General features: G+C 45.9%; 2 protein-coding genes across 2 annotated transcripts in view; one reads left to right on the top strand and one right to left on the bottom strand.

The window, feature by feature from the left end:
• The window catches only part of ABHD6 (abhydrolase domain containing 6, acylglycerol lipase), a 118010-nt gene that overhangs the window by 77729 nt on the left and 12320 nt on the right, over window positions 1-27961 (bottom strand). The window contains exon 2 of the mRNA XM_033424681.2: window positions 10070-10229. The gene's annotated coding sequence lies outside the window, so the exon portion shown is untranslated. The remainder of the gene's footprint in view (window positions 1-10069; window positions 10230-27961) is intronic.
• On the top strand, window positions 1685-23607 carry DNASE1L3 (deoxyribonuclease 1 like 3). Its single transcript, XM_033424678.2, has 8 exons — window positions 1685-2112; window positions 6812-6900; window positions 10291-10380; window positions 10949-11061; window positions 13632-13744; window positions 16360-16517; window positions 21711-21807; window positions 22120-23607. The coding sequence occupies exons 1-8, from the start codon at window positions 1975-1977 to the stop codon at window positions 22234-22236; spliced, it is 915 nt and encodes a 304-aa protein (XP_033280569.1). The 5' UTR covers window positions 1685-1974; the 3' UTR covers window positions 22237-23607.

Consider the following 27961-nt stretch of genomic DNA (forward strand, 5'->3'; position numbering starts at 1 on the left):
GTGGCTGGGCCCGTGAGCCATGGTCGCTGAGCCTGCGCATCCGGAGCCTGTGCTCCGCAACGGGAGAGGCCACAGCAGTGAGAGGCCCGCGTACCGCAAAAAAAAAAAAAATATATATATATATATATATATAAAATAAAATAAAATAAAAAGATTCCCTCAATTGCACATTTTATGTTAGGATTACAAGATTGCCAATTTAATAGGTCAAAATCTCTCATATGTTACAAGATCATAAAAACCACATACGTACAAATTCCTTCCTGAAAGGCACAAAAAATGTGTACCACACTGACTTCTAAATCTTCCTCTGGTCAGGAGATGCCCACTCGCCAGGGAGGACAGTCACCACCAGCTTTTCACCAGTGATTCAACCAGGCTTAAGGCCTGGGCTGTGGCCAAGAGGGAGATTCACATCTCCATGAGCTCAGGAAGCCATTACTTCCTTTCATGTACTACTTGGGATTATCTCCTGAGAATGCCTGGGTACACTTGGCTACAGACTTCAGCCAGGATGCTGACTGGATGTATGTTGGAGATACCTGCACGCTTTTCCCGGTGGCTGTGACCACATGCCCATCACTTCAGGGGGGGTAGTCCGGAGATACCAACGCTTGGTTTCAAGTTATTCTCATTACCTCGCCTCTTTGCAGAAGAATTTTCCTTGCCAAAGTCTGCAAATCCTACTTGGGTTTATAACTTGATTGGATTTTATCCATATAAAACAAACTTCTTTTGCTTTTCAGAACTTCCTATTTTCCTGCCCAAATCTCTAAAAGCTATTTTACTTGGACTGAAATCCTACAATTCTTGCAAAACCTTCCTTTCTTGGGGCCACACAACTCTCTCTCATAAACATTAAATAATACGGGTTGAATCATGGATCTCTCCAGGGGTTTAAGTGCAAGGGTATTAGACCCATCCCAGCAGACAAGCAACTGCTTTTCCTGGCAACACACTGCGAGTACTTGGTATGTTAAACCGTACACAACAAAACTTGCCTTAAAAATTATGTAATTCAAACCAGACTTGGACTTCCCTGGTGGCACAGTGGTTTAGAATCTGCCTGCCAGGGGCTTCCCTGGTGGAGCAGTGCTTAAGAATCCGCCTGCCAATGCAGGGGACATGGGTTCAAGCCCTGGTCTGGGAAGATCCCACATGCCACGGAGCAACTAAGCCCATGTGCCCCAACTACTGAGCCTGTGCTCTAGAGCCTGCGAGCCACAACTACTGAGCCCACGTGCCACAGCTACTGAAGCCTGTGCACCTAGAGCCTGTGCTCTGCAACAAGAGAAGCCACCACAATGAGAAGCCCATGTAACGCAATGAAGAATAGCCCCCGCTCGCAGCAACGAAGATGCAATGCAGTTATAAATAAATTAATTAATTAAATTAAATTAAATTAAATTTAAAAAGAAACAAACCAGACTCTATCTTAATTATGCCCATCAGGGTCATTGGTGAGCTGGAATCTGGGTGTGTCCAGGGATAGCCAGCTGCCAAATCCCAGTGATGGCAGAAAATCTGGCAGAATTTCCCACTGGCTCTGCCCCACCCCTTCCCCCTACAGAAGGCTCCACACCCCAGGTGCCCTCTGGGGTGGACCATTTCCGAGTTCATCAATTTCCATGAGAAGGTACATGGTATGTGACCACAGTAGAGATGACCAGATGTCACAGCTGGCTTCCAGCAGGGTTAAGAGTGACTTTGCAGAGACTGGTGCCTAGATTCAACTGACCAGTTTCCTTACCCGAGTGACAAAAACAAGGGATCCCAAAAACTAGCTCATTTCCTTCATTTCCCTGCGGAATGAAACCCATGATCTTCAGTTCCTCAGAGAAGTGAGTAATTCCTGTTATCTGCAGACTTAACAAGTCAGCCAAACAAGTCAGCCGAGCCTGAGGTGGTGGCCAGGAGCCTGCTCTCCAGACACTGCTGTCCTCTCTTCAAGCCCTGAAGCCAGGGGAGCCCGGGATGTCTCTGCTGCTGGCCACCCTGCTGCTCCTCCTCTCCACCCACAGCGTCCTGGCCCTGAGGATCTGCTCCTTTAATGTGAGGTCCTTTGGGAAATCCAAGAAGGCAAACTGTAATGCCATGGATGTCATTGTGAAGGTGAGCCCCCTTTCCTGTCAGAAGAATCGCTGGACACCCTTCACACTCTCTCTACAGCTTTCAGACTTTAAGAGACTCAGGAGGAATTTAACTGAAGTTAGTCCCTAGGGTGAAGGTAGCGTGTGTGTGTGTGTGTGTGTGTGTGCGCACGCGCGCGCGTGTGCGTGTGTGTGTGTGCACGCACACGCGGCCCGCGCGCGAGCTTCTTCCTCGTTCTCTCCCCCTCCAGCCATCCACCTTATCCCAACTTCCAACTCTAATCTTTCTCCCCACTTAGATAAGACTTTCCTTGGGTAATCTGACCAATGTCTTGGGACTGTGTTCACTTTCCTCTGGAGGCAGTTGACTCGCTTTATTTAGAGGTTAATTTATTTTTGATGCTGGAGTTAAAACCTTTCCCAGGACTCTGGGTTTTATTACCTTAGAAAATCCCAGAGGCACTACATTGTGGTGGGAGCACCAGGAGCCCTGGGTTCAGCTTCCACCTGGCAGCCAGGTGCGCCGGCTCCAGAAGGCCTTTCTCCTCTCTGAGCCCCCCAGCCCCCCCACCCCGTGCCTTTCAGCAAGAAAGGGTTATTGTGAAATGTAAGTGCAGCACAGGGTTATTGTGAAAATGTAAAGAGTCCATGATAAGAGCTAACATTTATAAAGCCTTCGCTAAGCCCACTATATGCCAGGCACTGTAGACGCTTTATATAAGACAACTCATTTAACTTATGTTAAATAAGCTATGATCACACCTGTCATGTCTTCATAAATATCGGCCATCACTTCTTCACCCACAATTCCTTCCTCATAAAGCAACTTTCTTTCTTAATAACAGCTTAATTTTTTAAAATTATAGAGGTATAATTTTTTAATTATAAACTTATAATTTACAAATTAATTTTATTAAATTAAAAATAGTCATTATGGACTATTTTGAAAATACAGAAACGTATCAGGAAGTATCTTATCACTTGAAGACAACAGTTGTTGGTACTTGGGTAACTTTGTTATGGGCATTTTTCTATTTTGCAGCATGGAGACACCCTATATCATCAGTTTTGTATTCTGCTTTTATATGAGAAGTATTTCACATGTTATTCATATTCTTTTAAAACACAACTTTTAATGCCTTATGCTGTGTTTGCAACATGTTTCATTTAATGCTTTCCTATTTGGGGATGCTTAGGCTGTTTCCAATTTTTCTGTTGCAATGCATCTTCCTCTTTGATCTGTGTAAGTAATGATAATAACAATACTTTGTTGTTTGCCTCCTATATGTCTGGCACTGCTCTAAGTATCCATCTGTCCTCCAGCAATCCTGTGAGGGAATGACTATTATGCCAATTTATAGATGAGGAAACTGAGGTGTAGAGAAGTAGTAGATACCTTTTTAGAATGGAAAACATTCCTCAAAGTGGGAAAACTAGACCAAAGGATTAATGCATTTTTTAAGGCTTTTGATACATATTCTAAAATGTCTTCCAGAAAGATCTGACAGTGATAAGTGACTAAATCAGCAGGCTGGCTGGATGACCAGCACCCAGCTCTCCTTGGTGAACCCTGCAAGGCTGATGCCATGAAATGCAAGCCTATATATATTTTTTAACATCTTTATTGGAGTATAATTGCTTTACAATGGTGTGTTAGTTTCTGCTGTATAACAAAGTGAATCAGCTATACATGTACATATAACCCCATATCTCCACCCTCTTGCATCTCCCTCCCACTCTCCCTATCCTACCCCTCTAGGTGCTCACAAAGCACTGAGCTGATCTCCCTGTGCTATGCAGCTGCTTCCCACTAGCTATCTATTTTACATTTGGTAGTGTATATATGTCCATGCCACTCTCTTACTTTGTCCCAGCTTCCCCATATCCTCAAGTCCATTCTCTATGTCTGCGTCTTTATTCCTGTCCTACCCCTAGGTTCTTCATAACCATTTTTTTTTTTTAGATTCCATATATGTTAGCACACGGTATTTGTTTTTCTCTTTCTGACTTACTTCACTCTGTATGACAGGCTCTAGGTCCACCCACCTCACTGCAAACAACTCAATTTCGTTTCTTTTTATGGCTGAGTAATATTCCATTGTATATATGTGCCACATCTTCTTTATCCATGCATCTGTCAATGGACACTTAGGTTGCTTCCATGTCCTGGATATTGTAAATAGTGCTGCAGTAAACATTGTGCTATACGACTCTTTTTTTTTTTTTTTTTTTGGCGGTACGCGGGCCTCTCACTGTTGTGGCCTCTCCCGTTGCGGAGCACAGGCTCCGGACGCGCAGGCTCAGCGGCCATGGCTCACGGGCCCAGCTGCTCTGCGGCATGTGGGATCTTCCCGGACCGGGGCACGAACCCCCGCGTCCCCTGCATCGGCAGGCGGACTCTCAACCACTGCGCCACCAGGGAAGCCCTATATGACACTTTTTGAATTATGGCTTTCTCAGGGTATATAATGCAAGCCTATTAATGGAAGGATCCAGACTTGGACATAGTCTTCCTCCTCTGTCACTACACAGGTGCATTCTCAGCCCCCAGCACTTCTTAGTGGCTGCACTGGCCAGTGCTGGTGGCTCTCTCTTCTATGCCCTTCTTGGAGAGGAAACTGGAACATATATGTGCTCTGGAAACAGGACCAGTGGCATATTCCCCCCGCTCCATGTCTTTGGAGAGGACGAAATTAACACTGGGGATACCCTGTCCTTCAGCAACAAATTCCAGCCCACCAGGACCCCATACACACAAAGGTCCCTGTCGTCTCTAATGGGCTTCGACTTGGTCTGCACCCTGGTTTCCAGGTTATTGCTCGTCCTGAAGGAGCCTCTCCTGCATTTTTACTAAGTTCTTCCTCACCTCTCAGGGCCTGTTCAAATGCCTCCTCCTCATTGGAGACTTTCCTGATCCTCTGGGCAGATGTAATTAATTATTCCTCAACATTCTCACAGCTCTGACTTATATTTAGCACAAGTTTCATTTGCCTCTCATTGTAGCTAGTTCTTTGCATTTGTCACTCTCACTGATAATGAGTCTTCGAGGGCGGAACTGTATTTTAATAGTTTAGCATGCTGGGCTTTGCAGTCATGTTAACCTGAGTTCAAATCCTATTCTACCATCTATACCAGCTGTGTGACTTTAAACTAGTTACTCAATCACTCTGAGCTTTGTTACCTCCTATGCTTAATGAGCTAAAAATCGTAGTCATCTGATAGGGTTGATGAGGCTCAGAGTAGGCTCACAGTAAATGTTATCTCTTACAGTTATTAACATTATAATTATACCTCTTTATTTCTGCAGTATCCAGCCTGGTATTCTTCACTTACTAAGGGTTTAATAAATGTTTACTATTATTATTATTGTAATTATTCAAGCAAAGCCAAGAGGTAGGATGTGCAGGGGTCATGACCCTGGGCTCTGGACTTGGGTTGCCTAGGTTCACATTCTGCCTCAACCACTTTCTAGCTGGGTGACTTTGGATACTATCTCAGCTTTCCCAGAAAGAACCTCAGGCTCTTTGTCTTTAAAATGGACATGATAATAGTACTTACCTCAGGGAGTCCATCATTTATTTCAGAGAAGTTAGTTAATTTAACAAAGCACCCAATTTGATACTTAAAACATAGTGCTTAATAATAAAAAAAACAAACAACCCAATCGAAAAATGGGCAGAAGACCTAAGTAGACGTTTCTCCAAAAAAGACGTACAGATGGCCAATAGGCACATGAAAAGATGTTCAACATTGCTAATTATTAGAGAAATGCAAATCAAAACTACAATAAGGTATGACCTCACACCAGTCAGAATGACCGTCATTAAAAAGTTTACAAATAACAAATGCTAGAGAGGGTGTGGAGAAAAGGGAAGCCTCCTACACTGTTGTGGGAATGTAAATTGGTGCCGCCACTGTAGAAAACAGTATGGTAGTTCCTCAGAAAAGTAAAAATAGAATTACCATATGATCCAGCAATCCTACTCCTGGGCATATATCCAGACAAAACTATCATTCAAAAAGATACATGCACCCCTATGTTCATAGCAGCACTATTCACAATAGCCAGGACATGGAAACACCCTAAACATCCATCAACAGATGACTGGATAAAGAAGATGTGGTATTGAATACATATACACAATGGAATACTACTCAGCCATAAAAAAGAATGAAATAATGCCATTTGCTGTAACATGGGTGTAACTAGAGATTATCATATGAAGTGAAGTAAGTCAGAAAGAGAAAGACAAATACCATGTGATATCACTTATATGTGGAATCTAAAATATGACACAAATGAACCTACCTATGAAGCAGAAACAGACTTACGTACATAAAAAACAGACTTGTGGTTGCCAAGGGGGAGAGGGGAGGGGAGAAATGAGTGGGAGTTTGAGGTTAGTAGATGCAGACTATTACATATAGAATGGATGGACAACAAGGTCCTACTGTATAGCACAGGGAACTATAGTCAATGTCCTTGGACAAAGCATAATGGAAAAGAATATTAAAAAGAAAGTCTAAAAAAAAGAATGTATATATATGTATAATTGAGTCACTTTGCTGTACAGCAGAAATTAACACAACATTGTAAATCAACTATACTTCAATTAAAAAAAAATAGTAACATAGTATGTTATGTTATAGTAAGTGCCCAATAGAAGATTTCATTATTTGTAGTAAATGGCCTCACAACCCCGGGAATTCTCTCTCTGCAGGTCATCAAACGCTGTGACATCATACTCCTGATGGAAATCAAGGACAGCAACAACGTAATCTGTCCCACACTGCTGGAGAGACTGAACGGGTAAAGACAGGGCCCCTGGACACTGTCGGCTCAAAGCCAGGTGCAAGGGCATCTGAAAGTCCCTGGGAACTGAAACTAGCGTGAGAGCCAGCACTGGCCCAGACCACCAGGTCACGTGGCCAACACTGCCCAGGCTTTCAACTTTATTAACCGTGGTCCTGAGAACGTTCAACCAGCTGGTTGTTTTTTTTTTGCGGTACGCGGGCCTCTCACTGCTGTGGCCTCTCCCGCTGCGGAGCATAGGCTCCGGACACGCAGGCTCAGCGGCCATGGCTCACGGGCCCAGCCACCCCGCGGCATGTGGGATCCTCCCGGACCGGGGCACGAACCCGCGTCCCCTGCCTCGGCAGGCGGACTCCCAACCACTGCGCCACCAGGGAAGCCCCAACCAGCTAGTTTTAACATGATAAAGCAAAAGAGGGAAACGGGTGAGGAGTCAGGACCGAGAGAAATGAAAGAAACAGACTAGAGGCTGAGCTGAGAAGTACTGTTACAAAGAAAAGATTGAGCGCAAATATGTAATCATGATATACCCACAGGCTGGAATATTATGTAGCGATTAAACGTCATGGTTACCACAGAATAGGTTAGAGCTAAATATTCTAGCATGGAAAGATGGCTACCATACATGGAAAAAAGCAAGTTCAGAACTGTAGGTAGAAGAGCCCATTTTAGTAGTCACAATACATCATATATGAATGAGGATGTGTTTGAGTTTGCGTCAGCATAAAAGAAAGACAGGAAGGATGTGCTCAAGCTGTTATTAGTGGTTACTTCTGGGGCGGTGGTGGGTATGATCGGAGGACCATTGTGGAAGGGGTGTGAGAAGAAAATGGGGAACATTTGCTTTTTATTTTATATACTTCTGTATGATTTGAATATTTGACAAAAATTCTGAATTGACTCTATAAATTAAAATTTTATAAATGAATGTCCTCGAATAGCTTTCAATGCTATTGGGTTATATTTATGATTTATTTCTCAAAGAATAATCACCCCAGAGTGAGTTAAAAATGCATATTCAAGGGCCCCCGTCTATTACTTCTGAGACACACTAATTTCTTAAAACTTCTAATATAATGTTTCTTTTGTAGCTATAAGATTAAACAATAGAGTATACAATAGGTACCAAGTTCAATTATGTAAAAAAGCAAAACGAAATAAAAAACATATAAAAGATTCAAAGGCAATGAACCAAAATGTGGACAGTGGTACAAATTTACAAGGAATTTAATGTGATTTCTGCTTCTATGTATTTTCTGTATTTTCCGAATTTTCTACAATGAGCATGTTACACTCCCCCTTCCCTTTTCTTATGAAATATTTTAAACATAGTTAAAAGCACAGAGGAGATAACAAACAGCTATGTACCCCCCCATTCAGATTGAAAAAACAGTGATATCTGGCCATTATTATACTATTTTTATAACTAGGAAAACTCACGTTGTGTTTTCGAAATGAATGGTCAATCCAGCCTCATCAGGCTGGGGAGGAAGAGCCTTGGATTCTCTCCTTCACACACAGGGCTCTTTGGGCTGACCGCACCCACCCACTCGGGGCCTCAGTTTCTCATCTGAAACCTCAGCCTTGGAGCAGTGTGTCTCCTTTTTAGCCTCCCAGGCCTTCTGTTTCTCAGTCTGCTCTTGACAATGACAGAGGGAGTGTAGCCCAGGGGTTAGGCACCTACGCTCAGCTCAGACCACCTGGGTTTGGATTCTGGCTTTGCCACGAAGGGCAAGTTACTGAACCTCACTGTACCTCATTTTCCCCATCTGTAAATGGAGATAATAATAGAACCCACCATCTTCCTGGGGTGTGGCGATAATTGAATTTAATCATGCATGTAAGTGGTTGAGCTGTGCCTGGTATGGAGCAGTGGCGACTAAACATTGGGATGTTCATTACTCGTCAAAGTAAGGGAATTGTGATGGCAGGTGATGGTCCAAAGGGCCGTAAGAAACAGCTACCGTTAACACCCTAACCAGGGTATCACAGTTGCCAGGCATCCTGTTAATCAATTTACATGTGCTATTTCATTTCCTCCCCACAGCCGCCTGTAGAGTAGGTAGTTACTGCTTCCCTTATAGCTGAGGGGCTGAGGCACAGAGAGCAGGGACCTGCCCAAGGTCACCCAGCCAGTAAATGGCCAAACCTACTTTTGAACCTGGGTCGTGTCTGTCTCCAAGGCCAATGCTCTATTCTGAGCCCCCTCAGCCGTCCTTGGAGTGGCTCTGGCCAGTTTTCAGAATTATGAGGGACGGAGGGGATGGGGGCTCCAGGCACCTGCCCGCAGTTGGTCTGGATTAAGTCCTGCCACCTCCAGTGGTCTCGGTTCTCCCCAACCTCCCTAGACTGTGCCATGGACTCCAGGCAGAGCCAGGCCTGTTTGTCTCCTAATTCCCTGTAAGCCAGGAGGGGCCCTTCTCCTCTCACAGCTGAGTCATTGCGAGTAGTTTGCCAAGCCAGGACTTGGCAAGGCTAGATTCAGGACAGGGCCAGCCTTCCCAAACTGGAAGCCCAGCAGAATCCACTGTCTGCACTCCTGGGGCTCCCATGACCAGATCTGCCTTAGAATAGTCATTCCCAGGAATTTCTGTAGGGTCTAAGTTGACCCCTAAACATTCTCCTTTTTTCCAACGGAACCTGAGAGTACACCACGGCTTAGACATGCCCCAGATCTTCTCGTGGGAAGATGAAGTAGAACCGCGTCAGGCTCTGCCCAGGGTGGAGTTATCAGCAAATTTGGCAAACACGTCTGAGAGTCAAGTTTCCCTGATAAGGGTGAGGGGTAGGATCAATGGGACTTCACGACAATATCCTCAGCCCCCAGGACAGAAACAATAGCTGATTTGGAATCATAGTTCCAGGACTTGTGAGAAAATGCCCGGGGGTTTTCAGAGCAGAAGAGAATGTCTAAAAAAATGTTACTGGGAATCCTGCATGTGATAAATGCTCAGGAGTGGTGCATGGACAGGGTGACCTAGTGAGGTATACTCCACCAGGAAGTATGAGGTGCAGCCCAGCCACGGGCCAGAACAGTGTTTCATGGTCTCAGTGGTGTCCCACAGGTACAGGCCAAAGCAGGTGGATTTGGGGGTGAGTAGGATCTGAGTTCAAATCCCAGCTTTGTACTTGCAAATTATAAAAATGGAGTAACAATAGTACCCACCTTATAAGGACAAGAAGTAATGGCTGTAAAGATCCTGGTAGATGTTACAGTCCCAGTCAATGGTGGTGGCCATTCTTATGAGACTCAAAGCTTATGATGAACAGAGGCCCTCCTACATGATGTCACAGGAGATACAGAGGCAGACTGGAAGGAGGGGAACCTAGGCAGTAGAGAAATGTTTGTTCTTTAAGATGCAATGTAAACTCTTTTTTGTCTTCCAGAAACTCAAGAAGAGGCAAAACATATAACTATGTGATTAGCTCTCGTCTTGGAAGAAACACATACAAAGAACAGTATGCCTTTCTCTATAAGTAAGTATAAATTATGCTTGCTGGAACATGGTTCACTTATCAATTATGACTGTGAATAGAATCAAAATCTTTCCTTTAAAACCAAATTTGGATCTCTAACCGGTTCTCAATATTGATCAAAATAATTGCTGTCAAAATCAGGGCTGATGCAAAGTATTAACTCTTCAAAACTAATCTACTGGTTGACTCAGTGACCTGGTCAGGAGAGTGAAGAGTTCTTTTTTCTTCATGGCTAAGTCCTGGCTGGTGATGGAAACCTGAGTTGCCCAGCATGGCTGCTCTGGGACTTCATATTCTCATCTTCTTCCTACTAATAATTTGTTTTGAATCTGACCTTTAAGTTGTGAGTTCCCTAGATAACTAGTATTGCTCAGATCTTCAGCTCCCAAAGGGCTCTGGTCCTTGAGAAGACTCAACTAAGCCTTGTTCTCAGGCAAAAGATCCCTTCCAGCGCTCAAGCCTGCAGGGGAGGCCAACAGAGCCGTGAGAACCCACGTCTCTGCTTCTTGAAAGAAGGAAGAAGACAACCAACTCATCTGGGAGGACTTTCTTTTTTTTTTTCTTCTAGGGAAAAGCTAGTGTCTGTGAAAGCAAGCTACCTCTACCATGACTACCAGGCTGGCGATGCAGATGTATTTTCCAGGGAACCCTTTGTGGTCTGGTTCCAGTCACCCCACACTGGTGAGACCCGCAGGCCCCTCTCACCCCTGATGTCCCCAGCGATCCCATAAATGGGCAGCAGCCCTGAGTATGGGCTGTGATCCCAGGGTTTATGCGGCACCTTTAGTGAGGCATCAGGCTTGAGATGACCGTTAAGAACTTCTAACACTTGAATGTAGAGGATGCAGTATAGTTTGATGACACTAGGCTGGGTTCTCAGAATGCCATGACTCAAGACTTCCTCAGCTAAGAAGCCACTTTCTTAAATCAATGATAACCTTACTCTCTTTGGAGCATTTAGGCTGATGGAAGTTATTTACAAAAATCCCTTAGTCCCAGTCAAGTACAGCTATTCCTTCATTTGAAAAATTCGAGCAATGGCCAGCAAAGATGATCTCCCAACCTAGAATCACACTGTCCCTCCAGTACCCACTGAGCAATCTCCCGCACAGACTGGGGATGGAGAGGAAATCCAAAAGATTGCACCCTGATCTCTGACAACAATAGTACTTGTATTAGTCACTAACAATTATTGATCCCTGATTAGCATCAGGTTCCTGTAATCTTTGCAACACCCTGCAAGGTAGCAACTAGGATTATCTCCACTTTACATTGGAAGAGACTGAGGTTCAAATAGATGGGGTCACTTATTCAAGGTCACCCAGCAGTTATTGAAGTGGACGAGCCAGGGTTGCAACTCAAACTGGCATCTCAGGAGCCCACACTTTTTACCACCATGCAACCCTCAATGGACGGTCAAGAATTAATTTGGTTTATAGACTGGAACTATATAGAATCAAATATTTTTCAACACCCACTACATGTCAGGCTCTGTTCTGGGCACTGGACAAGACAGACGAAAGGTCCCTGCCCTTGTGAAGTTATGTTGCAGCGGGGGAGACAGATAATGACCAAATAAATATATGCAGAGCTGTACATATGAACACCTATATCTATACTACACAAATATTAACATCTTGAACTATGAAGTTCACTATTTTGGCAGAGGGTTAATTAGCTCAGGGGCAGAGTATTTCAGGAAAACAAACATGGGAGAATAGTAGGAAATTCCCAGTAGGAAAACAAAAAAAATGAGGAGATGGGGGCTATTGAGGGCAAGAAATGCCTTTCAGAGAGCATGTTCGATAATTGTCTTTGTCACGCACACAACTCACATTTAGCTCACCTGGCAGTGTTAGGAGAGGCCCTCCCCACCAAATTATTATTTCTTCTCTGAGAGAGTCCTCAGCCTTTGTGAACTGCTGAACAAACCTGTTTGTCTGGAGCTTCCACCCTTCCCTACCCCTCCCTCCCACACACCCACCCCGGCTGGGATGGCACTACAGCTGTGTCATGTTTGGAGTCTTCTATCTTGCCCAAGGAAATGTCTTTATGTCCTGCCTGTTTGGGATTAAAGATGAAGGAGTTGGCCATTCATCTATCTTTTCTTTCCTCCATTTATTCTCTCATTCATTCATTCATGTATTCAATCAACAAACATTTCTGAGCACCTCCAATGTGCCGGGCACGGTGCTAGGTGCTGGAGCCAAGAGGGTGAACAAGACAGATAAGCCTGCTCTCACAGAGCTTAGGTTCCAGTGGGCCAAACTAAGGAGCTAAGCGGGTAATTTCAGAGCATGAAGGCAGTAAGCAGGGTTCACTGAATAGCGGGGTGAGGGGCCACCTTAGACAGGGCAATCAGGGATGGCCCCTTGGAGGTGACAGTGGCTGTGACCCGAAGAAGCCAGTCACAGAGAGGTGGTGGAAAGGCATTCCGGAGGGAGGAGGGCACAGTGAGCACACAAGCTCAGAGGTGGGAAAGGAGCTGGGGTGTTTAGGGGACCAAAAAGAGGTTGCGGAGTGGAGAGGAGGAGTGTGGGGGAGAGTGAGAGACAGGCTGCTGGACCGGGGTGTGGTCCTGGAGACAGGCTGCCGGTCTGAGTCCCGGCTCCCTGCTGTGGGACTTGAGCAGTGATCACTCAACAGCCCCCTGCTCCTGAGTAGGAGTGAGGACCCAGGCACAGAACAAGGGAAAGCCCGAGGAGGAGGTATTCAGAACGACACAGATGGGCAAGACGCCCACCCCTCTCTCAGGCTCCCTCAGTCCCTCCTGGTGGGGGAGGTTTTCAGACACTCCACAAAGGACCACTTTGTGTTTTAAATAAACTTTTCCAGGCTTTTTTTTTTTTTTTCTGATTACAAAAGGAGTATAAACTGACAAGCCTCAATTTTTTAAATTAGAAAAAACATTGTACAAAGCCAAACAGCCTTCGTATTTTAAAAAAATAGAAAATACAGGGTTTTTTAAAATGAGAAAATAAAAACACCCACAATGCCGGTGAGGAACACTGTCTACCAGCTTTCTCTTAGCCACGCAGGGCGAGTCGGAGAAAAGAGGCTTTCGTGTGCTGAGAATAGCTGCCTTATGACCCTAAGATCATTCAAATCTCAACCACTGGACCCTCTGGAAATGGGGGGCCCCAGACGACACAGCCCGTGCCTTTTGGGGGCACAGCCTGTTTCCCTCAAGCAGTGTTCGTGGAATCTCACCAGAGGAAACGTGTGACCTCTGCCTCTTTCCTCTTCCTCAGCTGTCAAGGACTTCGTGATTGTTCCCCTGCACACCACCCCTGAGACATCCGTTAAAGAGATTGACGAGCTGGCTGATGTCTATACGGATGTGAAACGTCGCTGGAAGGCGGAGGTGATGACCCTCTGTGTCTGCTGAATGCCCATCTAGCAGGGGCAGAATCTGGTCCCTGAGAGGGAGGGCGAGGACGCAGGGCCTGTGCAGACCACCACCACTTTAGAGTCTCATTTTAGGCCTTTCCTCAGCCCTAAATATCTCTCTGCTGAATCTGCCTGGGTACCATCCATGTGGGCCTTGGGAATTCACACACTGCTCCACTGATAATGGCGGCCAACATTCACTGAGCGAATGAGTACCTGGTGCCGGGCACTGTGCCAAGACTTGACACGGACAAGTTTATTTAATCCTCCCAATAGCCTGATGAGATAACTATTTTGATCATTCCCACTTCACGACTGAGAATAGTAAGACAAAGAGAGGTCAGGAGTCTTTCAGCTACAAGGGACAGAATCTCAAAATGGCTCATGAAAAGGAAGAGCAATTTATTGGTTCAGGCATAGCTGGACCCAGGGCTCAGACAAGGTAATCAGGGCTTGTCTTGCCTCTCTCTCCATCTCTTGACCTTCCTTTCCCCTGGGTGGGCTCCATTCTCAGGCTGGCTCCACCCTTGGGATGGTAAGATAGTTGCCAGCAGCTTCCAGAGCAACTGACAAATTTTCTGCCCCACAATGCAACAAATACCCTGGGACTGAGTCTCATTGTCTATAATTGTGTCACATGTCCGTCCCTGAACCAATCACTGTGATCAGATGGTTGAGATGCCCTGATTGGTTAAGTCTGTTTCAGCTTTACCCCAACCTCATGGACTAAGGTGGAGGAGGGAGATGGTTTCCCAAAGAAATTAGGGGTGCTATTCTCACAGAAGGGGAATACATCCACCACCTCTCTTGGTTTCAATTATTTCCTCATGTGGACAACAGGGATGCCACCTCCTGATCTGCGAGGCCTGTGAAAGCTCTTGGCAAATGTGGAAGTGCTTCAGAGGGCTCTTCCTCATTCCTCTTTTCTCCTTTTGAGATGTGACTCCAGTGACCCCCTTCCTCCTCCTCAGTTTTGCTGCTCTAAGTGCAAAATCAGTCAAATAAAGTGTGGACACAGAGCTGGGGCATGGCGCACACAAGGGGTATATTTCGTTACTTATTTGTAAAAAGCAGGGCAAGAGAAAGACTCATTTGTTCCTAAAATTATCAATTCCACTCATTCATTCAGCAAGAATTTATTGAGCATCTGTTAAGTGCCAGGCAGTGGGGAGCCATCAGTGGCACAAAAATGAACAAGAGGGGAAACTCTTGTGCTCTGAGGGAGGGGCCTTCAGTGAGGCTGATCAGGGTTCAATAGCCTAGAGCGGGTCACTTTACCCCTCTATCCTTTTTCCACAGGGCTGTCAAAGGTTCCTTCTACCTCCTGGTGTTTATTCTAAGATTTAAATTAAACTTTAGAAAATACTTAACGCTGAGCCTGGTACACAGTGAATGCTCAATAAATCATGCCTATATTAATAGAAGCTGGTTGACACTCGGGTTAAGGATGACATCCTGTCCTCAACTGCGCCCACCGACCTCAGGGAAAACCATGATACCCAAGGTCAAAATAAAATGTTTTTGACGAAAACTCTAAAGTTAGCAACAGCGCCAAACAATAGCACAAACAAGGAAATCTGTGTTTCCTCTTGAGGAATATTAAAATTCTGTTTCAAGAGTCCTGCAAGGAAAAACACTTTCAAGATAGAATGCTCTGATGGTGGCCTCGGGGCAGAGGCGGACAGCTTATTCTATCACCCCCCCTCCACCCCCCACTTAAGCCTCTTCTCACTTCCCCAATAGGCAAAATTTCCACAGGAGTAAGTTCCTAGCTTCAAAAGAGGAGAGAAAGAGCAGTGCCAGAGCTGTCAAATATACCACCCGAGTTCATTTTCCCTGCTTGCAGACAAAAGGCATCAAGTCATTCATATGTTTATACCTTACAGTAGTTTAAGCCAGAGACAAAAGAAGTGAGGGAATGACTGAGCTGGATTCTTCCATCCCCACCTACATCTGCACCCCAAATTCCAGAGATTTGGTGACTAAGAACAGGAGGGAGCAGCTACAGCAAACAACCTTCTTCCCACTGAGGACACACTTCCTTGTCATACTCGCCTGTCAAATACTCAGCAGAACTGTGGCTCAATTTTAAACTGTGGCTTCTTCTTTTAAAAAGCAAAATGAAATTAAGACCCTTTATTATTTTGCTGGGGCTGCCGTAACAAAGTACCAAAGACTGGGTGGCTTAAACAACAGAAATTTATATCCTCACAGTTCTGGAAGGCTGGATGTCCAAGACCAAAGCGGCAACAGGGTTTGGTTCTTCTGAGGCCTCTCTCCTTGGTCTTCCCTCTGTGTCTATGTCCTAATCTCTTTTTATGAGGACACGAGTCACATCAGATTAGGGTCCACCCGTATAACCTCATTTTACCTGAATTAGCTCTTTAAAGGTCATCTACAAATACAGTCACATTCTTAGGTACTGGGGGTTAGAACATATGAATTTTATGAATCTGGGGGGACACAATTCAGCTGCTAATAGAACTCGTCGTTTACTGGGTGTGCGAGGTGGAGTCACTGCTACCAGTTCTGCCTGAAAGCATTAGACAACAATGCCCACAGGTGACAGTTTCGCATCTTGTCTTTCAGAATTTCATTTTCATGGGTGACTTCAATGCCGGCTGCAGCTACGTCCCCAGGAAGGCCTGGAAGAACATCCGCCTGAGGACTGACCCCAAGTTCATTTGGCTGATCGGGGACCAAGAGGATACCACGATCAAGAAGAGCACAAACTGTGCCTATGACAGGTAGGAGGCATCTGCCAGACCACCGCTAGCCCACACAGTGCTCGGTGTGCATTGGAAAAGGTGGCCCCCTCTGGGCAGATGAAGCTCTTGGCTTGGAGAGCTGAGCCTAAATAGACTTTAAGCTTCTCCACTGGGTACTTTGTGCAGTACGCAACCTGCGTGACCATCTATGGTGGCCTTGGTCACTGTAGCTTAGCAGTGGCAAGTGCAGGCTTTGCTGTCAGACGGGCCTGGGTTCAAATCCTGGCTCTACCACTTAATATGTCTGGGACCAAGAGACTTAAGCGCTCTGTGTCTTTGTTCCCTTACCCGTAAAATGGAGATTGTAGTAGTGCCTCACTCATACATGAAGACTAAACAAAGTAACATATATAAATCTTCACGTACAATGTCTGGAATATGGTAAATGCTCAATATATTCATTGGCTGTCACTTATTCCATCACAAAGACATACCACAGTTTACTCACTCAGTCCTCTGTCACTGGGCATTAGGTTATTACCAAGGGTTTGCTATTAAAAGCATAGCTGAAATGAACATCCTATATATGATTTTTTTTTTTTTTCCCGGCACGCGGGCCTCTCACTGTTGTGGTCTCTCCCGTTGCGGAGCACAGGCTCCGGACGCGCAGGCTCAGCGGCCATGGCTCACGGGCCCAGCCGCTCTGCGGCATGCGGGATCTTCCCGGACCGGGGCACGAACCCGTGTCCCCTGCATCGGCAGGTGGACTCTCAACCACTGTGCCACCAGGGAATTTTGTGTTTATTTATGATTTCCTCAGGGTAAAAGTCTAAAAATGAGACTAGTTAGTGCAAGGAAATTTACACTTCTAATGCTTTTGCTCTACACTTTTTTTTTTTTGGCTGTGCCTCATAGCTTGCGGGACTTTAGTTCCCTGACCAGGGACTGAACCCGGGCCATGGCAGTGAAAGCGCCGACTCCTAACCACTGGACTGCCAAGGAATTCCTACACATTTCTAAATGCAAATATGTACATTTAAATAATAGCATTCTCTGGTATTTGTAAAGCCTCCCTGGAGATTTTCAATCAGCTTTCAGCTTTGCTCCTTAAGTCAGGAGGGAGGTGAGGGGGGACCTGAAGCATGTGAATGTTCATGACTGGCACATCCACAGTGGACACCACAGGCAGGAAAGTCCCTAGGAGCCCTGTTCCCAGGAGTGGTTGCTGTTCCCCAAGCTCAGTCTGCACGAGACAGCCATCTGCAAGCAGACAGTTTCCATTTCTCTAGTTTTGAGTTCTGAGTTTCCTTCCCATCCCGTGACCTCCTCTGCTCCTGTTAGAGCTTTCAGGGCTGGTGCACCCTCTGCAGACATCATCACTTCTGCTGCCCAAGGTGGAAACAGCCCTGGCCCTGGGGGAAGTAGAACCAAGGTGAGAAGTTACAGGAGACTGAGCTTCCTGGGTACCTGCCCCCTGGGTACCACATCCCATTGTGAGGGGCTGCAGCAAAGCTGGTTGGAGAGGGCCACTCACCCACTCGCCCACTTGCACATGCCAGCTGTGTGTCCTTGGGCAGGTCAAGTCCCTTCTGTGGTCCCATTCTTTTTCCCTGGCAGAGGAGAGGGAGGTGATCGAAAGTAATGGAGCAGAAGAACAGTGAATCCCAGGGAAAGATGGATTAGATGGGGTGGCTGAACAGGTTAAAAAAGGTGTTTACTAAAGGACCCCCAGTATTACACACTTGTATGCCAAAAGGTGGCAGGATTACAATGTGCCTTTTTAAACATTAATTTCTTGTTTTGCTGCTCTGAATTTTCTATGTTTTCCGTAACAGTATATATCTTTTATGGTTTGTAAAAAGGCATATGAGGGGAGAAGATGAAATGGCCTCAATTCCCGTCTTTGTTCTGTGTGCAAATATTTATTGAACACTTTCCATGTGCTGAGTGCTAGTGGACAGGCCGAGATGCCCAGAGCTGGCTGGGCACTGGAGCAGCCTCAGGGAGCTTAGTGTGATCTGCAGACCCACCGGCACACAGAACTCGCGGAAGTCTGAAATGGGGGAGCCTTAACTATGCTGTTCTTGACCCTCTGGGTCTGAAAGGATGGCTTCAAGAAATCTCCACCCAAGGGACTTCCCTGGCGGTCCAGTGGTTAAGACCTCTCCTTCCGATGCAGGGGGTTTGATCCCTGGTTGGGGAGCTAAGATCCCACATGCCTCGCAGCCAAAAAGCCAAAAGAAACATCAAACAGAAGCAATATTGTTAACAAATTCAATAGACTTTAAAAATGGTCCACATCAAAAGAAAAAAATCTTTAAAAAAAAAAGAAATCTCCACCCAAATGCGAAGAGTTTACTTACGGAGATTAGTTAAAAATTAACCCGGTGGTGCTGGTCGCAAACAAAGGAAACCAGGTCAGCTGGTCCGAATCGCGGAAAGCTCATTGGACAGTCATGGGCTGGCAGTTTAACCCAGCTTGTCATTCTTCAGCCAGTCAGCTGGGGCCATGTAGACCCCAACTGCGTCACCCCACTCGGGATACATTAGATTCCATTTAACCACCGCGTCCCCATTTTCTGTCATCACTGCAAAGCAACTGTACTATGGTTTTTCTCTATATTTGTCTTTAAATCTATTCATTTATTACTGAAATAAATATATTTTAAAAGGAAATTTCATAAAGTTAAGGTAAGAAAACAGCACCACTTGCCATAAATAAAATATAATTGTAAAAGTAAGCCCAGTGAAAACCGAACAATGTTACATTATACCTTAATTCTCTCATCTGCAGAATGCTCTCTCTTGGTCAAAATAGGAGCTTAGGGAGACATTAAAGATAAACCAGAGGGCTTCCCTGGTGGCGCAGTGGTTGAGAGTCCACCTGCCGATGCAGGGGACACGGGTTCATGCCCCGGTCTGGGAAGATCTCACATGCCGCAGAACGGCTGGGCCCATGAGCCATAGCCGCTGAGCCTGCGCGTCCGGAGCCTATGCTCTGCAACGGGAGAGGCCACAACAGTGAGAGGCCCGCGTACCGCAAAAAAAAAAAAAAAAAGATAAACCAGAACCTTTCTCCATAATTGAATCAGAAAATGTGAAAATAATTGCAAAGGGAACATCTTTTCAGGACGCAAGCCATTGCAATGTGCTGTGATGTCCATGTCTCTTCTACCGCCAGTGCTCCCTGCTCACACGAGAGACACTGCCCTGGTGCCCACAGATGACCACAGAGCTGACCCTGTTTCCCAACCATAGGCACTGTCCTGAGGGTCTCTGTCATGGAGGGGGAAATTTCTGCCTCAACCCCTCTTGAGTTCTTATGGCTGGACTATAATAAAATTGACACAAGACCAATTAATAGGAGAAAAAGAAACAAATCTTAATTTGTGCACATGGAGGTCTCATAGAAATAGGACCTAAGAAGTGGTCAAATCGCAGCAATATCTTTTTTGATCCACCTCCTGGAGTAATGAAAATAAAAACAAAAATAAACAAATGGACCTAATTAAACTTAAAAGCTTCTGCACAGCAAAGGCAACCATAAACAAAACAAAAAGACAACCCACAGAATGGGGAGAAAATATTTGCAAATGGAACAACTGACAAGGGATTAATCTCTAAAATATACAAACAGCTCATGCAGCTCTATGTCAAAAAAACAATCAAAAAATGTGCAGGAGATCTAAATAGACATTTCTCCAAAGAAGACATACAGATGGCCAAAAGGCACAGGAAAAGATGCTCAACATCACTAATTATCAGAGAAATGAAAATCAAAACGACAATGAGGTATCACCTCACACCAGTCAGAATGGCCATCATCAAAAAGTCTACAAATAACAAATGCTGGAGAGGGTGTGGAGAAAAGTGAACCCTCCTACACTGTTGGTGGGAAAGTAAATTGGTACAACCACTACGGAGAACAGTATGGATGTTCCCTAAAAAACTAAAACTAGAACTATCATATGATATAGTAATCCCACTCCTGGGCATATATCCAGAGAAAACCATAATCCGAAAGGATACATGCACCCCAGTGTTCACTGCAGCACTATTTACAACAGCCAAGACATGGAAGCAACCTAAACGTCCATTGTCAGAGGAATGCATGAAGAAGATGTGGTACAATGGAATATGGTACAATGGAATATTACTCAGCCATAAAAAATAATGGAATAATGCCATTTGCAGCAACATGGGTAGACCTAGAGATTATCATACTAAGTGCAGTAAGCCAGACAGAAAAAGACAAATATCATATGATATCACTCCTATATGGAATCTAATTTAAAAAAATAAAGATACAAATGAACTTATTTACAAAACAGAAACAGACTTACAGATATTGAGAACAAACTTATGGTTACCAAAGGGGGAATGTGGGATAAATCAGGAGCTTGGGATGAACACACACACACACACACACACACACACACACACACACACACACACACACACACACACACACACACACACACTACTATATATAAGACAGATAACCAAGAAGGACCTACTGTACAGCACAGGGAACTCTACTCAGTATTCTGTGATAACCTATATGAGAAAAGAATCTTAAAAAGAATGAATATATATATGTGTATAACTGAGTCACTTTGCTGTACACCTGAAACTAACACGACATTGTAAATCAACTATACTCCAATAAAATTAAAATAAAAAAAAGAAGTGGTCAAAGCAGGCAGCTTTTATACTTTTTAGACCAAAAAAACAATACATTTGTGAGGAATTGAGAGGACAAAGAAACTCAGGTTTTGGGTTCTCAATGAGTGAAGAATCTAAAGAGAATTTGGGCTTGGAGTAGTGAATTAAAGAAGTAACAAGGTTTGTTCACACAGGCTTCTTGGCCTGAATTCCCTTTCTCTGGGGATAAGGGTGCTGGTCCTTCCTTCTACCTCCAGATGCAGGGAGTGCATCTTTCACAGGGGAGATTTATTTCCTGCTTTCAGGGAGACTGACAGGAGGGTCAGTGTCCCTACTGCATTAGCCGTTTAAGTAACTTTAATTCAAAATAATCAATATGCCATTGTGGCATATTTCGGGGTGGCCCGCCCTGAGCTTCAACACAAGCTAAAGCCAGGGCTGGACTTTTGAACTCCATGTGAAAGCGCCAAGCGGTTCAGTCATTCTAGATGTCAAGCAGGAAGCCTGGTTTGATCTCAGAAATCAACAGGGTGGATTAACGTGACTATCTTCCCTCTTCTTCTCCAGGATCGTGCTTAGAGGACAAGAGATCGTCACCTCTGTTGTTCCTCAATCAAACAGCATCTTTGACTTCCAGAAAGCTTACAGGTTGACTGAAGAGAAGGTACAGCTGTCGTCTTGTTTTTCTGTGCCACCGTCCTGGGAGGATGGGTTGGTGTCACCCAGTGGTGGTTCAGGTCACCAATGGAGATCTGACATTGAGCCACTGGACCTTGAGTCTCAAAGTCTATGATTCCGTGACTTGAGGACCTGCCCCAATTTCTGACTGAACTGGTGCAGGGAAAATGCTCCCAGCGCATGTCCTGTTGGGTGACTTGGGGCATTTCATCCTGGGCCTCCCTCAGCTTGAATTCGTTCATCACTAAAATGAAAGTGTCTCCTAATTCCCAAATTTATCTCTCCTTTCTCTTTACAGGCCCTGGATGTCAGCGACCACTTTCCAGTTGAATTTAAACTTCAGTCTTCAAGGGCCTTCACCAACAGCAAAGAATCTGTCTCTCCAAAGAAGGAAAAAAAGACCAGTCGCGCCTAGATACAAGGGTGCCATTTTATTCACCATTTCTTGCCTCTACCTAAAGCAGCTCCAATAGGTATGAACTGTTCCCGGCACTCAGGAAACAAGACTGGCCCAACTGCGTTCATTTTTCAACTTGTATCTAATTCATCTTGAGCCAAACTGGGAAGAGTGTCTTCTATTCTCCCTCTAGAGCTCGAGCTCATACCTCCCCTGAATTACTCAAAAGGAAACTAGGGTCTTTTGCAGTCCAAAACGATGGCCTTCATGTCGGGAGCTAGAGCCCCATCAGCTGTCACTGCTCTACCTGCCGAGAAAGGCCACAGGAAGAGGAACATCAGCTTTCCGTCTTCTTGAGGGCGTCCTGTTCCATGCGAAATGACCAGAAATGCCAAGAACACCAAGGCCTCAACTGTAGCCCATGATTTGGGCAATGAACTGAGTCAGGATCTGGCCCTCCTGTCTGAGGTCAGGCCACAATCATATCTTGCAGGGATGAAGGGTGAAGGCCATTCCCACTGGTCTCCCTGCCTCCAAATAGTCCTCCAACTCAGCCAGCCCAGTAACCACCAGTGTCCTCCTTTGAAATTCCAATCTGACCACAGCACCCCCTCTTTCCCACCCCCTGCTTTAAAAGCCCCTGAAGGAGCTCCCATCACCACCTGGAGAGAGCCCAGGGCATTTGGACAACCATGAAGGTTTCTATCACCTGGCCTATCATGTCAGCCTTACCTTCGTCCCACCTTGCACTTTTGCCCAGCAGGACTGCCCCTTCCCCGCATGCCGCAAGCTCTCCCTCCTTCTGGGCTCTGGCTCAGCCCAGCTCAGAGCCTGGGCAACTAACCCCGGCCACCCCAACATATGCCATACCCCTATTATAACATTCACCACACTGCATGTCACCAAGGCCACTATTTGGGCTCTTTGGGGGACCTGGTGGGACAAAGGCCCAGTTGGCTGGGAGGGACTGGAGGATTTTGTTATCATTCTGCAACTAAAGACTTGCAGAGGAGTCCAGCAGCGAGGCACCATTTTACCTATATCCACGGTGACCATTTTTTTGGTTTGTTTTGCTTTGTTTTCCCTTATATTGTTTCTCTGTCCAAGTAGTACATGAACAGGGCTAAATCTGCAAGCAGTACCAAGGAATAAGCAAAGAGAAGGAACGCTGTGCCTTGGCCCCCCTGGTGTCCTGTCTCAGAAGCAGCCCCTCCTACCAGCTTACACATTCCACCAGAGAGTCTGCATAAATAAGCACCGTGTGTAACTTTGAGAAATACAGAGTATAGCATTCTATACACGTGGTCCCTCTCTGCTGATTTTCCTAAATATATCCAGGACGATGTGACTTTCGATATAAGAAAACGAGACTGTAAGCCTGATTTTTTTCTATAAATTTATTTAGTTGTTTGTTTGTTTTTTGGCTGTGTTGGGTCTTCGTTGCTGTGCGCGGGCTTTCTCTAGTTGTGGCGAGCGGGGCTACTCTTCATTGCGGTATGTGGGCTTCTCATTGTGGGGGTTTCTCTTGTCGTGGACCATGGGCTCTAGGCACGTGGGCTCAGCAGTTGTGGCGCACGGGCTTAGTTGCTCCACGGCATGTGGGATCTTCCTGGACCAGGGCTCGAACCCATGTCCCCTGCATTGGCAGGAGGATTCTTAACCACTGTGCCACCAGGGAAGCCCAGAGGCTGTATTTTTATTAACAGGACGTGCTTCATTGAAGGGTAGGCCAGGCAAGCCTTTGGGTACATATGGCTCTCACTTAATTATTTAGAATGAATTTCTGCCATACAAGGAATCAGGCGAAGTTTCCATTTCTTTCTTTTTTTTTTTGGTCGTGCCAGGTGGCTTGCAGGATCTTAGTTCTCCGACCACAGATTGAACCTGGGCCCTGGGCAGTGTAAGTTTGAAGTCCTAACCACTGAACCGCCAGGGAATTCCCTTTTTTTTTCTTTAATAAATTTATTTATTTATTTTTGGCTGTGCTGGGTCTTTGTTGCTGCATGCAGGCTTTCTCTAGCTACAGAGAGCAGGGGCTACTCTTCGTTGTGGTGCGCGGGCTTCACATTGCGGTGGCTTCTCTTGCTGCGGAGCACGGGCTCTAGGTGCACGGGTTTCCGTAGTTGTGGCGCACGGGCTTAGCTGCTTCGTGGCATGTGGGATCTTCCCGGACCAGGGCTCGAACCCGTGTCCCCTGCATTGGCAGGCGGATTCTTAACCACTATGCCACCAGGGAAGTCTTCCATTTCTTTATCATTCAACACAGCAAGTATTTTGGCAAGTCTTGAGAAATGGAGATGCCTCTATTTCCAGTCTTCGCTATTTTCTCGTCTTCATCACCATTCCTTTCCTGCCTCAAACAAACATGCTCCCCAGTGCCCTTCATCCTGTCCCTGTGAGTCAGTGGCGCGGGTGGGAAGGAGAGAAGGGAGCTTCTCCAGGTCAGCGACCCTGGCTCCCATCTCTCCCTCGGACTGAAGAAGGCAAGTATAAAGGGCAGTTGCCACACCGGGAGAGGAAAGAGTGACAAACTGGAGGCCACATCCCTCTTCCCTCCCAGAAGGAGAAAACGCACCCAGCCCAGGGATGTGTGGGTGAGAGAGGTTCACACCTGTGTCAGCCACCTAGGACCCCTATCGGGGCTTCCACCCAAATAGTCCTGAAGGCAGAGGCCACGCTGAGGAGCCAGTATTCCACGTCACTAACCCACAGGTCACATCTTGAAGGAGGAGTGGGTAACCGCGGTCCCACAGGATGCTGGCAGCAGTGTGTTCAAGCTTTAGGATTCAGGGAAACTACTGAAATTAAGTAAATCTAAAGGAATTTCAAGGGAACAAGGATGCGCAAACAGTGAGGGCTCTGCATGCAACACTCGCTGAATGACTGCTTGGTTCCCCAGGCTTCATGGGGCCAAGGGCAAAGGGGGCGGCCCTAGTCCAAGCCACTGCCTCTTGTTTGATGACATCACAGCCTCCTTACTGGTCCCACCACCTCCCCACTACAATCCGTTCTCCTCCCACAAGCAGGGTGTGCTCCCTAAAATGCAAATCTCATCCTATCTCTCCCCTGCCTTAAACCCTCAATGGCTCCCCATTTCTCTCCGCATAAAGACCCAAGTCCTCACCACGGCCCACAAAGCTCTGTGGTTCTTGGCTTTCACTTACCTTTCCAGCTCCATTTTCAACCAGGTACATTCTGTAGCCACATCGCTTCGTTCCTCTGTTCTTCAGGCTCTCCTCAGCCCTTGGGCCTCTTCACATGCTGTTTCCCTCCTCCTGCATCACTCTTCTCCCCCTTCAGTTAGCAAACTTCTCATTCCTCGAAACTCAACTTAAACCTCACTCAATCAGAGAGGCCTCCCCGATCAGCTCTCCCCAGTCTACTTTGGGACCCTCATTTACATCTTCCCACAGTGCCCTGTGTGTCCCCTTCCTAACCCTCATCACATGTGTAATCACCTGTCCAATGTCTGTTTCCCATCCCCAACCTACTACCTCTGTGGGAGCAGAGCTATGTCTTCTTAGTCACTGCTCAATAAATTTTTGTCAGGTTAATTAAACTCAGGGGGCACAACTGTGCCATCTTGGAGTAAAAAGCAATAGCCTTTACACAGTTATCCTTTAAAAAAAATTATTTTGAGCAAAAGATAGTAAACATTGGGTAGTAGAATTGTTGTAATTTTTCTTTTAGAAATCCTTCCGGATGGAAATACCTAATTTGCAAAGTCAGGGAATGATTTTTGCTGGTTCAAACTGGGGATTTAAAAAAATAACAGTACCCTCTAGTGTACTGTAGTTTCTCAAAGAACACCTGAAAGATATAAACTAGAATGGCAGGAATTCCCAGGTGGTCCAGTGGTTAGGACTCTGTGCTTCCACTACCATGGCCCTGCCGCTGAACTAAGAACCCACAAGCCTGCGTGGTGTGGCAAAAAAAAAATAATAAAATAAAATAGGGGGACTTCCCTGGTGGTGCAGTGGTTAAGAATCTGCCTGCTAATGCAGGGGACACGGGTTTGAGTCCTAGTCCAGGGAGATCCCACATGCCATGGAGCAACAAAGCCCGTGCGCCACAACTACTGAGCCTGTGCTCTAGAGTCCCCGAGCCTCAACTACTGAGCCCGCGTGCCACAACCACTGAAGCCCGTGCACCTAGAGCCCGTGGTCAGCAACAAGAAGCCACTGCAATGAGAAGCCTGCGCACCACAACCAAGAGTAGCCCCCGCTCGCCGCAACTAGAGAAAGCCTGCGTGCAGAAATGAAGACCCAATGCAGTCAAAAAACAAACAAAAAACTAAACTTAAAACAGGAAGGGCTTCCCTGGTGGTGCAGTGGTTAAGAATCCGCCTGCCAGTGCCAGGGACATGGGTTTGAGCCCTGGTCCGGGAAGATCCCACGTGCCGCAGAGCAACTAAGCCCGTGCACCACAACTACTGAGCCTGCATGCCACAACTACTGAGCCTGCATTCTAGAGCCCACGTGCCACAACTACTGAAGCCTGTGCACCTAGAGCCCCATCTCCGCAACAAGAGGAGCCACCGCAATGAGAAGCACACACACCGCAACAGAGTAGCCCCCGCTTGCCACGACTAGAGAAAGCCCGCACACAGCAACACGCAGCAAAAAATAAACAAACAAACAAATGAATAAAAAATAAAACAGGATGGCACCAGGACACAAGAACTAAAACCTTAAAATCCAGCTAAAGGTAAACCTCACCATGGCTCCTTGAACTTGCCCTCCACCCTCCTACCTCAGGTATTTGCAGTGCTGTACCTTCTGCCTAAACTGCCCTCCCCTCTTTGCCCCTCTAACCTGCGAACACAATGTCCCTCTCTTTGTGGGTCTAAGGCTATCACAGCGTCCAAAACTCCATGCAAACGTCCCTTCTCTAAGACGAACGCTCCGGTTTCTCTCGCCCACACGCACACGCACACGCACACGCACACGCACACGCACGCATGCCCGCCCCTTACCCGAGGGTCAGCCCACCTGGTGTATAGTCCCCAGCTGGCCCAGGTTTCCACTGATCGTTAACAAGCCCGTGTTCTTACCTCCTATGAGTTCCCTGATGGCAGGAGAAAACGTGTTAGTTATTTGCAAAAAGTCCTTCTGCTGACCCTCTCTCCTCTAGGAAACTCTTTTACTTTCCCCATCAAATACCCTGGAAGTTTTATTTTATTTTTCCAACTTACTTATTTTGAGATTCCTGCTTGAGTTACTTTAATAGTTTCATAGAGGTTAAGCTGAAGATGTCTTTAAAGATAGTAGTAATAATAATAATGACAGCAGCTGTCATTTGCTAAAGCTTGTTCTGGGCCAGGCTGTGTTTTAAGAAGGAATGGTATACACTCTCTACTAAATACCAACAATAGCACTAAAAAGGTGGGCTCTGTTGTCATCTCCATTTTAGAAATGAAGGAACTCAGGCCCAGAGAAGTTAAACAACTTGCCCATGGTCACACAGCTGGCGAGTAGTGGAGGTGGCACCTCCCTCCATGAGGCAGAGTAGGCGCAGGGCCTAGGGCCACAACACTTTTAGGGGCCACGGAAATGTTTTAATTTCTTTCAGGATAAGAAGGGAAAAAATAAAAATTTAGGTTGAAGACAGTTTTAGTATATAATATTAACATAACTGTCTTTATACCAGTGTTGTTGTAAAATATAATTTTTACTATTTTTTCATGGAAGAAGGGATTCGTGAAGGCAAAAGTGCACTAGGACCCACAAAAGTCATAATGTGG

Source organism: Orcinus orca, chromosome 10 (assembly GCF_937001465.1).
Source record: "Orcinus orca chromosome 10, mOrcOrc1.1, whole genome shotgun sequence".
In the NCBI taxonomy this organism is placed as follows: Eukaryota; Metazoa; Chordata; class Mammalia; order Artiodactyla; family Delphinidae; genus Orcinus; species Orcinus orca.